Below are 14,740 nucleotides of genomic sequence, written 5' to 3' on the forward strand. Positions count from 1 at the left end.
TTACCAATAGCTCATCATAACTAAGTTTTGTTCAGTTTCTGGAAGTATAGTGATCTCCTGTCTCTACTACATTACACATTCTATTTCTTCTGCCTAGAATAGTTCTAAATTGGCTAATTCATACAATATAACCATGGAGGCCATAACTTTCAGAAAAGCTTACTTGATCCCTCGTCAGTAGAGTAAGTGTTCCCTATGGCACTTATAGCCCCTATTCTTTCCCAGCCATTGCCTTTATTGCACTGTATTATAACTGCCTTCATTAGACTGTTTATGGAGGGCAAGAATGCTATATATCCCAATGTCTCGTGCGTGGCTGTTGCTCAAAAAAATTTGTTAGTTGAGTAACTGAGTGAAATATGGTTGAAAGAAGACTTGGTCCTTCCAAGCAAGAGAAAGATGATGAACAAAAACAAGTGGTATGGAAATTCATATAGCTTATTAAGTGTAATGTTGAAAAGAAAGGCTAGAACTCTGAATGTCAGGTTAGAGAGTACAGGATTTATTTAATAAGTTAGGTCCACTGAAGCTTTTAGAGATAAGAACAATAATGCATTTTCTCATGAGTTTAAGTAATATACTACTTCATGGGAAATATTTTTTCTAACTCTTGTTAAAATTTTTGTAATACTCTTCAATGAATTAAACATATGATAACTGCTGTGTTTTTTTATAGCCTTCTGTCTTTCCTTTGAGACTTTTTTTCCCAATAAAATTTCTAGGGAAACTTTTAGATTTGAATGAATGTTGTTGAATGAATTAAACAACTATCATTACACTGTGAAGTTTGTTTTTCTTATAAACTAAACTGTTTAAAATTATAACAATTTAAAAATATGATTCAAATAATGCAATAACCTAATGTATTTATGGGAGTTTCCTTTTCATTTGTGGCTTTAAAAAATAAATGCTTACAGCTGCGACTTTTTTTTCTCTAGTATCTCCAGAGGCGGTTGGATTTTTGTCTGCTGTTGGGGTGTTTATTATCTTGATGCTGCTCCTTTTTCTCTATATTAATAAGAAGTTCTGTTTTGAAAATGTTGGCGGGTTTCCAGATCTCGGTTCAGGATGCAATACAAGGAAGAATTCACAAGATAAAATTTGTAAGTATCATGTCATTGTTTTTTGTCTGTGCTCTTTTATTATTTGGTTGGTTTAAAGATATATGCAATAAAAAAGTATATATAATAAACATCTAGTAAACTAAAATTTGAGCCTCTATCCTGTAAGAAGAAAAAGATCTAAGATTATGTAAATTATGTTCAATTATCCTCTTGTTGTCCATGAATTACTAATATGTGGCATACAGCTGAATTGTCTATGGTCACAAATGACATTTTTGATTTTCATGTGTATATATATATATGCCTTTGAGTCTATAACATAAACACATATACTTTAGGAAGACGAAATATCTTGATGCTTTATGTAGTTTAAGTCCATTGTCCAAATAGCCTGCTAGAGGACTTTTCTTTCCCTGCCCCTTAAGGACTTTTAAAAATATTCACCCTTTTTCTTTACTTGTCCATGAATTCCCACCTGATAGATAATTTTAACATGGGTTCTTCTGAATTACTTCGTTTATGCAGTTTGGTTATAAAAAGTGGTGTTCCACTCTCTCCTTGGCACCATAGGCCAATTGGTACTACTTTTATGGAAAAGTTTTCCTTGAAGTTATTCTTTTAATTATCAAAGGAATTCTTTCCTTATTTCTGAAAACTGTCTTATATACATGATAGCACAAGCAAGTTGAGAATTATAAAAGCAAGGTGTTAATTTAGAAGGATTTTGAGGAACGATAGCAGAGTAACCTTAAAATTTTCTTCTCTACGTATGTTGGAGAGATACTTTTCTCTTATTTCTGATAACTTAAAGCTGATAGCACTGATATTTATAAATAATCTGCTATTGAATTACATTCTGTGGCTAATGGATAAGAAACTGTAGTATTTTCTATGGCTTTGGTTTGATTAAGTTCAGTGTTTCTCATACTCTGTTCCTGTCCTGCTTTCTGATTATTTGTGTACAATGAGCTGATTAAAGATATCTTTCAGAAGCCTCTAATAATTTTCTGGTTCAGTGGTTCTTATTTTTTATTTAAAAGACCCCAAAGGATCCTTTATTAAGGACCCCAAAGGGCTTTTGTTTATTTAGGTTATATCTATTGATATTTACTGAATTTGAAGTTAAAACTGAGAAAAAATTTTAAATATTTATATCAATTTTAAAAAATAACAGTGAACATATTACACATCAATGTAAGTAACAGTTTTTTAAATTAAAAAAAGCTATATTTTCCAAAGCCAAAAATATTTGGTGAGAAAATTGGCACTGTTTTAGATTTTTTGGCAGTCTTTTAAAATTTCTGGCATAATAATTAACAAATGGATTCTCACATCTGCTTCTGAATTCAACCTGTCATGTAGCCTCTGGAAAATCTCTGTTCATTTGTGAGCAAATGAAAGTAAAAAGTTAAATATTGACTTAGTAGGATTATAAAAATAGTTTCGACTTAGAGGTTCCCTTGAAACCTCTAAGACCTTAGTTTTTCTGAATTTTTTTTCCATTTATTATATAGGCATTTAAATTTATATCCTGGAATTATTGTAAGACTGGGTAAGATAAATTTGTTTTTGTTTGCTTGATTGTTTTCTTTTCTGGAAAAATTTAACAAGTTTACTTATAATTGTTATAAAGTTGAATGAACTGTTGAAACTTGTTCACTGAAACATTTTGACTTACATTAATGCTTTATGGCCCTGCATTTATGTTAAAAATTCACATACAAATGAAAATGGAAAAACTACCAATACCTGATTCTTGTCCCCTATTTTACCATTCACAATCATATACTTAGGTCACTTTTGATCTCATGGGAAGGAAATATCTACCATTTAGAATTACCAATAACATCTGTATAACTCCACCATCACCTTTGATTGTTCTCCCACTCTTTAGGGGTATTTGGGCTGTACCCATTCTGACTTGAAAATGGGATAGGGAATGGAACAGGCTGATGTTGTGGAAAGGCTGGCCCCTCTATATTTCAGGACTTGTCCAGGGAACCATGTGGAGGTTGTAGGTTTCTGGAAAGTTACCCTAGTGTATGGAACCTTTGCAAAACCTTATGTAATGCCCTAGGTGTTCTTTAGGATTGGCAGGAATGGTTTTGGTTGGGGGTTGGCAAACTATGATAGGTAGCAATGTCTAACTAAAGCTTGCATAACAGTGACCTCCAGAGTAGCATCTTGACTCTGTTTGAATTCTCTCAATCACTAATATCTTATTTGTTACACTTCTCTTCCCCCTTTTGATCAGGATGGCATTGTTGATTCCACAGTGCAAGGGCCAAGCTTATCCCAGGGAGTCATCTCCCATGCCATCAGGGATATTTTCACCCTTGGATGTCATGTCCTATGTAGGGAGGAGGGCAATGACTTCACTTGCAGAGTTGGTTTGAGAGAGAGGGCACATCTGAATAACAAAAGAGGTCTTCTGGAAGTAACTCTTAAGCATTTCTATAGGTAGGTTAAGCTTCTCCACTACATACATAAGTTTCACAAGAGCAAGCCTCAAGATCAAGAGCTTGACCTATTGATTTGGGTGTCCCTAATGTTTGACACAGTATCAGGGGTTTCCTCGGTGGTAAAGTTAGTTCCATATTTTTTCTCCCACCCTTCAAGGGACTTTGCCAATACTTTTTGATTATCTGCTTAATATTCTCTGGGATGTATCCAGACATTACATTAACCTATGCAGGATTAATGAACCTCATTCTTATTCTGGATTCTCTGAGTTTGGATTGTTTAAATGATTTATCCAGACAGGTTAAGTTAGATTATGTACTACAGAAAATTTAGGTTTGGACAAGATAAACCTTTCTTTCTTTGGTCTCAAAGAGTAGATAAAGTTCTAAAATACAGACAAGGTCTTCCTTACCCTTGCATTCTGAATTATCTTAATCCCAACCATATCAGTTTCATTCTTATCTCTAAATACCAGGTTATACATTTATAAAACAGCATCTCAGAATCCAGAAATAACAATTACTGCTCCAGACTAAGTGTGACTTTTATAAGAGCTTACAATTTAGACCTCTGTTTTCTTATAAATATTTTCTAAACAAGACTATACAGTATTTGCTCTTTTGTTTCCGGCTTATTTTGCCTCACCAAATGATCCACAGGTTCATTCACAGTGTTGCATGCCTCACAACTTCATTCCTTTTTTTGGCAGCACAATATTCGAGCATATGTATACATCATTGTTTGCCATTCTGTTTCTCAGTCATGTCATTCTTCAGCCACCTCCATTTCATTGGGCATCATATCTAATGTCCAAAGTCAAGAGTTCATCAGCACTCTCAATTTTAGATGATTTCATTGTTCCCAAGAGAAGGAGAACCAGTAAGCACCCCCACAGCAAATAGAAAATCTAAACCTCCCCTTAACTCTTGTCCTCCTTCCATCCCCCACAATTATTTACCCTTGGTATTGCTGTGGGTACTGTTGGTGTCTTCCTATTAAACATAACCCATAGCATGCAGTAATAGTGACCCCTTATATACCAATACTATAAACTCTTTGTAAAATGTTCATGTCTTTGAAGTAGTTCATGCAAAAATTTATTTATATTTGTAGTGTTAATCAGAGGTTTACAGGGCTCTATACAACCGTTTTCAATCATGTTCACCTTCAATATGGCAACATTACTTATAGACCCACTTATGAACCACCTTCACTGCTATCCATTCCCTTACATTTAAGTTCAACCTTATTACCTAACCAGTCACCTATCACTAGCTTCCATGTATCTCTAGGTCCTCTGTATTCTGTAACATAAGCCTCTGAGTTTACCTTTACCAAGGTCATAAAAGTGAAATCAAACAATATCTATCTTTTAATGTCCGACTTGTTTCACTCAGCATTATGTCTTCAAGGTTCATCCATGTTGTCATATGCTTCAGGACATCATTGTACCTTACTACTGCATAATATCCCATCTTATGTATGTACCACATTTAGTTAATCCACTTTTCTGTTGATGGACACTTGGATTGCTTCCATCTTTTGGCAATTGTGAATGCTGTTATGAATATCAATGTGCAAATGTCTGTTTGCTGCTTTCATCTTCTCTTGGTATATACTGAGTAATGGTGGTGCTATTGCTGGGTTATAATTCAACTTGATATTTAGTTTTTTGAGGAACCCCAGACTGTCTTCCATAGCAGCTGTATCATTATACATTCCCACCAGCAGTGCATAAGTGTTCCAATTTCTGCACATCCTCTCCAACATTTGTGGTTTCCTGTTTGTTCAATAGCAGCCATTCTTATAGGTATGAAGTGGTATCTTATTGTAGTCTTGATCTGCATTTTCCTTGTAGCTAATGAAAATACCATCTCTTCGTGTTCTTTTTAGCCATCTGTATTTCCTCTTCAGAAAAATGCCTGTTCATATCTTTAGCCCATTTTATAATTGGTTGGTTTGTTCTTTTGTTGTTGAGTTGTATGATTACTTTATATACACAGGCTATCAAACCTTTATCCAATATGTGATTTTCAAATATTTCTCCTTTTGAGTTGGCCTCCTCTTCACCTTTTTTAACAAAGTCTTTTGATGCACAAAAGCATTTGATTTTGAGAAGTTCCCATTGATCTATTTTTTCTTTCATTGCTTGTGCTTTGGGTGTGAAGTTTAGGAAGCTACTGCTTACTCCTATATCTTGAAGATGTTTCCCTACATTTTCTTCTAGGAGCTTTATGGTACTGATTCTTATATTTGGGTTTTTGATCCAGTTTGAATTAACTTTTGTATAGGGTGTAAGGTCAGGATCCTCTTTCATTCTTTTGGCTATTGATATCCATCCAGTCTTCCCATCCCGTTTGTTGGACAGACTGTTTTGTGCAGTTCAGTAGATTTGGGGGCCTTGTCAAAGATCAGTTGCCCATAGATTTGGTGGTCCGTTTCTGCACTCATGATTCGATTCCATTGGTCATTACTTCTATCTTTGTGCCAGTACCATGCTTTTTTGACCACTGTGGCTTTATAATAAGCTTCAAAATCAGGAAGTATTAATCTTCCCATTGTGTGTTTTTTTTAGGATGCTTTTAGCTGTTTGGGGTCTCTTTCTCTTGTAGATGAGTTTGGCAACTAGCTCTTCAAAGTCTTCAAAGTAGGTTCTTGGAAAATTTTCTTTTTTTCAACATGGGCAGGCTCTGGGAAACGAACCCGGGTCTTCGGCAGGGCAGGTGAGAGCTCTGCCACTGAGCCACCATTGCCCACCCTAGGTCATTGGAATTATGATTGGCTCTGCATTGAATCTGTAAATCAATTTAGGTAGAATTGAGATCTTAATTACAGTTCTATCCTGTACTTTGCTCTTCCTATCCATGAGCAAAGGGAATGTCTTTCTACCTATTTTGCTCTTCTTTGATTTCTTTTAGCAATGTTTTCTGTGTACAAGTCGTTTACATCCCTAGTTAAGTTCATTCCTAGAGATTGGTTCTTTTAGTTGCTATTTTGAATGGATTTTTTCCTTAATTGACTCCTGAGGTCATTGCTTGAGTATAGAAACATTACTGATTTTGCATATTGATTTTATATCCTGCCACCTTATTGAATTTTTTTAATTAGCTCAAGTAACTTTTTTGTAGATTTCCTAGGGGGGTTTTCCAAGTATAGTATCATGTCATCTGTAAATAATGAAAGTTATACTTTTTCCTTTCTGATTTGGATGCCTTGTATTTCTTTCTTTTTTCTTTTTTTTTTTTTTTTTTTTCCCTGATTATTCTAGTTAGAATTTTTAGCACACTGTTGAATAATAGATTGCATCCTTTTCTCATTCCTGAATGAGGAATGTAGAAAGCTTTCAGTCTCTCACCATTGAGTACAATGCTGGTTATGGGTTTTTCATATGTGCCCTTTATCATATTGAGGATATTTCCTTTTATTCCTACCTTTTGAAGTGTTTTTTTCAAAAAAGGATGTTGAATTTTGTCGAATGCTTTTTCAGCATCAATCGAGATGATCATGTGCTTTGTCCCTTTCAATTCGTTAATGTGCTATATTACATTAATGGAGATTGGCCTGTACTTTTTCTTTCTTATAGCATCTTTACCTGATTTTGGTATTAAAGTGATGATAGTTTCATAAAATGAGTTAGGTAGTGTTCCTTTTTCCTCAATTTTTTTGAAAAGTTTGAGCAGGATTGGGGTTGGTTCTTTTTGGAATGTTTGATAAAAATTCCCCTGTGAAGCCATCTGTCCTTGGGCTTTTCTTTGTAGGAAGATTTTTGATGACTGAATTTCTTTACTTGTGATTGGTTTGTTGAAATCTTCTATTTTTTTCTTGAGTCACTGTTGCCTGTTTCTGTGTTTCTGGGAATTTGTCCATTTCATCTAAGTTGTCTAGTTTGTTGGCATATAATTATTCATAATATCCTCTTACAATTTTTTTTTTTATTTCTTCATGGTCTTTCGTAATGACCCCCCCCCCCTTTCTGATTTTGTTTATTTGCGTCCTCTATCTTTTTTTCTTGTCAACCTTGCTAGTTGTCCATCGATTTTATTGATTTTCTCAAAGAACCAACTTTTTTTTTCTTTCTATTGTTCTTTTGTTCTCCCATTCATTTAGCTCTGCTTTTATTGTTGTCATTTCTCTTCTTCTGTTTGCTTTGGGGTTAGTTTGCTATTCTTTCTCAAATTCCTCTAGGCGAGCAGCTAAGTCATCAATTTTTGCTCTTCTTTTTTAATATAGGCATGTTGGCAATAAATTTCCCTCTCAACACAGCCTGTGCTTCATCCTACAAATTCTGATATGTTTCTCATTGTCATTCATCTCTAGATAGCTACTGATTTCTCTAGCAATTTCTTCTTTGACCCATCAGTCAAAGAAGTGTGTTATTTCACCTCCATATATTTGTGAAAGTTCCCATTCTTCAGTGGTTATTGATTTCATTCCAATGTGATCAGAGAAAGTGCTTTTAATAGTTTCAATGTTTTTAAGTTTATAAAGACCTGTTTTGTCCTCCAGCATATAATTTATCCTGGGGAACATTCCATGAGCACTAGAGAATGTATATCCTGGTGTTTTGGGGTATGATGACCTAGATATGTCTGTTAGGTCTAATTCATTTATCACATTGTTTTAGTTTCCTATTTCCTTGTTGATCCTCTGTCTCATTGTTCTATCTATAGAGAAGAGTGGTGTTTTGAAGACTTTACTATTATTGTTGAAATATCTGTCTCTTCTTCAGTTTTACTAACGTTTGTCTCATGTACTTTTGAGCCTCTTGTTTGGGAGCATAATATTTATGATTCATATTTCTTCCTGATGAATTTTCCCTTTTATTAATAAATAGTGTCCTTCTTTGTCTCTTATGATATCTTTACATTTAAAGTCTATTTTGTCCAATATTAGTATAGCTGCTCTTGCTTTCTTTTGTTATAGGTTGTGTGGAACATCTTTTTCCATCCTTTCACTCTCAATCTATTTGTATCCTTGTGTCTAAGATGAGTCTCTTGCAAGCATCATATAGCTGGGTTATATTTCTTAATCCGCTCTGCCAATCTGTATCTTTAATTGGTAAGTTTAGTCTGTTAACATTCAAAGTGATTACTGTAAAGACATTTCTTGAATCTACCATCTTATCCTTTGGATTTTTATTTGTCAAATCTGTATAGTCTTTTCCAGATTTCTCTTTTTATTTTTTAAGTCACCTGTACTGGCACTCTTCAATTCTGTGCCCTCCTCCAGACCTCCCTCTCCTGTTTTTTTTTGTTTGTTTGTTTGTTTGTTTTTATCAGCTGAAAGAACTCCCTTTAGTATTTCTTATAGGGCTGGTCTCTTATTGATAAAGTCTCTCAGCATTTATTTGTCTGCAAATGTTTAATCTCTCCTTCACTTTTGAAGGACAGTTTGGCTGGGTACAGAATTCTTGGCTGGAAGTTTTTCTCTTTCAGAATCTTAAATGTATCATACCACTGCCGTCTTACCTCCGAAGTGCCATTTGAGTAGTCCAAACTCAGTCTTAAGTGGTTTCCCTTGTATGTAATAGATTGTTTTTCTCTTGCCACTTTCAAAATTTTCTCCTTCTCTTCAACGTTTGACAGACTGATTAGTATGTGTCTTGAGGTAGGTCTGTTTGGATTTATTCTATTTGGAGTTTGTTGGGCTTCTTTGATTTGCGTATTTATATCTTTAATGAGGGTTGGGAAGTTTTCCCCCATTATATTATCAACTAATCATCCTAGCCCTTTACTCTTCTCTTCTCCTTCTGTAACACCAATGATTCTTATATTTGTGCACTTTGTTTGTCCATCATTTCTCTGAGATACAACCCAAATTTTTCCGTCTTTTTTGCTATTTGCTCTTTTGTGTCTTCAAAATCATGTGTCCTATCCTCTAGCTCACTTATTCTTTCTTCTGCCTCTTCAAATCTTCTGTTGTGTGTCTCTAGTATAATTTTTATTTTGTCTCCACCATCTTTAATCTCTGTGATATCTACAGTTTTTCTATTTATTCTTTCAAAGTCCTCTTTATGTTCTTGCTGTGTCTTCTTGATCTCCTTTATATCTTTGGCCAGCCCATTGATTTTATTTTGTAGTGTTATATGAACATTGTAGATTGATTGTTCCAAAATCTGTGTCTCCTCCAGTGTTTTAATTTATACATTAGGCTGGATTATATCTGTCTACATCTTCATAGCTTATTGATCTTCTGTTGTCTTTGCAGTATGTATATATCTTGCTAGGGTTACTTTGGAAGTTGATTTCCTCCAGTAGTCTAAAGCTTTGTATTTGCCGACAGTTGTGGCGCAAGATGTAGAGCATGGGACAAGGGGCAACGTGCAGTGACAAATTGCAGCACAAGTATAGGCATGGGTCAGGGAATCAACACTGGTTCCTGTGAGTATGGGGTGTGGGGTGTGGGGTTGTGGAGGTACAGTGCCCGAGCTGTAGGTCGGGGTGTCGCTCAAACAAGCTTTGGAGCAAAATAGGGGGTTGTGGCATGGGGGACACAGAAGTAGGGCATGGTGGGAGGCAGATGGAGTGTGTTGTGCAGATGCACAGGGGCTGGTGCGCAAGCAGGATGTGGGTGGGCACATGGAGTGTGGGGAGGGGGTATCAGGGTGTGGGGTATGGAGTACAGAGATTTGGGCACAGGGAGGGCATGGCACGGTTGTGTCCTTGCACAGGGGGGAGGGTCCAAGGGGGCTAGGATGTAGATGTGCGAGTGTGTAAGGGTGGGGCATAAGTCGTGGGGTTTGCCAGGAGGTGGTCAGTGGGTGGTGATGTCAGGTGGGGAGGGCCCTCACTTGGTTGTCCTGGTGCATCTACGGGTGGTGGGGGTAGGGGTGCACACATTTGCAGGGCAGGGATATGTGGCACAGATGCACACCTGAGCATCTGCCAGGTGTGGGAGCAGGGCACTTGTGCTGGGGGGTGGGGTGGCAAGGGTGTGTACATGCACGGAACAGGGGGTGTGGAGTGCAGGTATCAAGAGGTCAGTGCACAGTTGCATGGGTGACCAGTGGGGAAGATGTAGCTGTGCACGTGTGCTGGTGTGGGGTCGGGCCTCTGGTGTGCTCTGGTCTGAGGATACTGGATACTGATGTACATGTGTGCAGAGCTCAGGAGGTGTGGGACGGGATTTGGTGACTGTATGGGCTGGGGGCCTGTGTGGCCTGGATCTGAAAGTGAGCTCCTGCAGCCTGGATGCACAGATGACTGCCTGCAGGAGGTGGGGGGCAGGAGGAGGGCGAGGGGCTGGGTGAGGCTGCACGGGTCTCTGGAGGAGTGAAGTGAGACTGTGTGCCATGTAGGAGATGATGGATCTGGATGGGACAGGAATGTGTGAATGTGTGGGGCAGGGATTCAGAGTGGGGGTGCCCCAAGCACGGTCGGGGGGCAGATGACAGGTTTCAGGTGTGTGGGATATTGGGGAAGTTGCTGGTCACAGAGCAGGATCAGCAGGCCTGAGTGCAGCAGATCCAAGGAATGGCTTACTCCCTAGTTCTGGTCTCCCTGTCCCTGCATTCCTGAGGGCTCCAGGCCTCCATCTGGGGAGTGCGAGCCAGGCTGTTTGCACTAGCTGGATGTCTCCCATTAACAGCACCTCAGTTCTTCAGGTTTTGCAAACATGGCCTCTCTATGTGGTGTAGAAAACCCTCCCAAGTCTCTTACACCCTGGTATCGCTTCCCAGTCATTTTTCTGTCACTTCTCTAGCTGGTCCTTGGAGCAGGAGTGAACTCGACCTAACCGCTATCTTCCCAGAACTCTGCTCCGGGTAAGATAAGTTTGTGAATCACAGCGCCTTCCATGTAACAGGCATTCAGCAAATGTTTTTCCTCAGCCCTCCCCTAATCCAAAGTCTTTGCAAAATTTAGGTATCTATTCCCCTTTGTTTCCTCTAAAAAGAATAATCTTTTCCTCTTAATGTTTTTCTTCAGTTTGAAATGATATTGGTAGTTTGTTAATAAAATATAGTAATTCCCCAACATAGATATTAAGACATAAACTATAAATACATAATAAAAATCCTTTTTATACTTCTTCTTTGCAGGTATAAATTTAAAAAGCAATAGTATTTGAGGGAAAAATATATTCTTGCTGCTATTATGATAGCTGTGGAGTGAAAAAACTGTCATTACATTTAAACCAGGTGGTTCCATTTTTTTTTTTCCGGAAGAGTCTTTACAACAGCATATTTCTTCCACTGCATAATATATTTACAAAAAGATTAAAAGCTGCTATGTGAAATACTAATATTGAGCTGATGAGTAGCAACATTTAAGTAAGTGCTAATTCAAGATCCAAAGTGTGATATTTTAATTGAGAAGAGAAAATTCCATTATTCAACCTTTTAGAAATGAAGAATTAGAAAATGACATTTTTCAGAAATTTTCAGCAGAATCTGCCTTCAATGTCTTCGCTCGTGGACACAATCAGTAGTGCTGTAGAAGACTTGACCACAGCTGTTGGGGAGGTCAGCTATGCTTTAACTGACTCAGTTGCTGCACAGGTAACAAGTATGATAAATGGCTTTCACCCAGAAGAGGAAAGCTCTGCAGCAGACATGATAGATACCTCTAAACAAGAAAATGTCACATTGCCAGAAGTCTCCAAAAACGCTAATTGTCAAAAAACACAGTCTAATTTAGAGCACAGAACAAAGCACATAAATTGTCATAATGCTACAGTTTCACAAAAGCAAGATCAAAATATGCATGAAAAAAGAGTATTTAAACAAATTAATGATAAACAACAGACTCTATCAAAATATCAAGAAACTGGTAATGCTGGTGATTCTTTTAAAGGCCACATGAGTGATGGTGGTACGTCAGTTCTCAATCAGAATATGTGGGCTGAATCTGCTTGTGAAGAACTTGAAAGTACTGACAGATGTAAAAAAAATGGATCAGGAATCTCTGATAATGGTAAGAATGATTTAAAGGAGGTAAAATGTTTAGAAATGAAAAGAAGCCAAAAGAATACCAGTGGAATAAACATTCTATTTAGGCGAAAGAAATATGTTGCTACAGATTATCATAAAATAGAAGAAAATGCTAAACCTCAACATGTTTTTTGGGGAAGAGATCGAGAGAAAATGGGGCATTTCAATAAAAATAAACATCTTAGTGATTTAGGTGATTCTGATAATTTAAAGAAAGCTGAAAAGCATGCAAAAAGTAAAGGATTCAAAGAAAATGTAAGTTCAGGAAATACATGTTCTTCAAAAAATATTTTGGCAAGCAGTAGACATATGATAGAAAAATCTATTATGGAGGAAGACATACATTTGGCATCATCAACTATTTCCAAAGATAGGTTGCATGAAAACACCAAAGAACAAATAAATTCAACAGAATACTACAAAATGAAAGGAGATATAAAAACAAAGAAAAATGAAGTGATATATGCTAAGAAAGGAACAGGAAAAAATAAAGATGAAAAATATTCTAAAATATTATCAGAAAAAGGTGAGGTCTCTTAAGGTTGGTTTGAGTGATTATATTTTCTCTTTTTTTCTTTTAGATTAGGGAAACTTCTTCCAAATCTCTCAACTTTCCTATGCATGTCTTTATTTCTAATTCAAGACTTTATTGAATCTTCTTACTGAGAGATATTTCTGAAGGTATTCAGTTTTTTCCCTCTCACACTCTTTTTAAGAGCACTCATGTTATTTGCATATCAAGAAAAGTATTGCCCCTGTAGTCCCTGAAGTATTTGATCAATTATTCAGTGGCCCTAATTTTACAACCCAAATTCCATGGTTTTCTTAAGTAACGTGCATATTTTAGCTGGTGTGTATCTGGCATGCTATAGATGTGTTTTAAAATTTTATAGTTTAATAAATAATCCCTAGCCTTTTATACAATGTTACCCTTCAGATTTATTACTATTAGTAATCCATATCAATATTTTATATTTTTCCTTGCTAGCAGTAAATCTTACTTTATTAACATACATCAAGATATAAATTTTTATTCATTTAGCCATACAGTAAGATTTTATAGGACTGTTTTATGTTTACAATGAGTATATTGAGTTTTTTTTGGTAGAATTAAAGATTTCAACTAAGCATTTATAGTAATCAACCACAGTATTTGTCATAAATTTCAAAACACTTAGCTGACAGTTATTTGATTTTGATTACAGTATTGCTTCAGACTGCTAGTAGTTATTTCTGATAATTCCTTAATTTCCATTTATTGCTAATATGATCAAAAGGCAGAAATACACTCGATTTTTTAATAAAATATACAAGTGAAAATTTTCTGTAAAATCAGATTAACAAAAAAATTGAGTAGTAGTAAAAGTAAGTAAAAGAAAAAAGTAAGTAAAAAATAAAAAAGATTTAGTTTTGGTAGCCTTATTTTTTGAAGTAGCAAAAAGAAATAAAGCAAAGTAGAATAGTTTACATATTCTTTTCAGAATAGCTTATCCATAGACACAAGTATTAAATACAAATAGCAGTATAAGATTTTTAGTTTTGTTTTTATTTGCTTTCATGAAGAAGCATGCTGGGGTGGTTCATTGTTAGAATTCTCACCTTCCATGTGGGAGACCCAGGTTCAATTCCCGGATCATGTACCCCCGCTCCCCAAAGAAAAGAAGCATGCTGGTACCTAAAGAAACAAAATATCTTTCAAATATTCCATAATATAAACAGTGCCAAATGTGCTACGTTCCAAAAATTGTTTTGAAAGTTGTATGACCTGTAAAATAGTTCTTTATTTCTCTGAATTTTAGTATTAATGATGTTGGTATACTGGCTTCTGATATAGGGATTATAAGATATTGAAAGAGGAGGAAAAGTTTCATTCTTTACTTTTTGATTGCTGGACTCCTCTAGGCAAAATTTTGTAGTAGGTGAAGTTTGGCTATAGAATTTCTAGTTAATCTCCCCAAAAGGAACAGAACTTTTTCTTTCTTAAAATGTCCTCCAGCATGGTATCCCAGAAAATGCTAAAAACTCTGAACTGGGAATTAGAAGGCCTAGGTTTTCCAAATGACTCTGCCATCATCTTAGTGCTGTCCAGTAGAACTTTGCTGCAGTGATGAAAAGTTCTGTATATCTGCATTGTTATGTATAGTAACGATTAGCCACAGCCACATGTGGCTGTTGAACACTTGAAATATGACTGGTACCCCTGAGGAACTGGATTATAAGTACTTAATTTTTATTAGTTTGAATTTATATAGCCACATATGGGCAGGGGCTATATAATGGGCAG

General features: G+C 36.1%; 1 protein-coding gene across 6 annotated transcripts in view; it reads left to right on the forward strand.

Moving 5' to 3' along the window:
* Positions 1 to 14,740, forward strand: part of SYT14 (synaptotagmin 14) — a 297,741-nt gene that overhangs the window by 96,759 nt on the left and 186,242 nt on the right. For 3 of the 6 annotated variants that reach the window (XM_077157697.1, XM_077157698.1, XM_077157700.1), the window contains one exon: positions 939 to 1,103. In XM_077157697.1, coding sequence (XP_077013812.1) covers positions 939 to 1,103 — 165 coding nt within the window. Of the gene's footprint in view, positions 1 to 938; positions 1,104 to 11,565; positions 12,983 to 14,740 lie in introns of those variants that run through there. The other 3 variants (XR_013174311.1, XM_077157695.1, XM_077157696.1) reach the window with 2 other exon arrangements.

Source organism: Tamandua tetradactyla, chromosome 4 (genome assembly GCF_023851605.1).
Source record: "Tamandua tetradactyla isolate mTamTet1 chromosome 4, mTamTet1.pri, whole genome shotgun sequence".
NCBI lineage: Eukaryota > Metazoa > Chordata > Mammalia > Pilosa > Myrmecophagidae > Tamandua > Tamandua tetradactyla.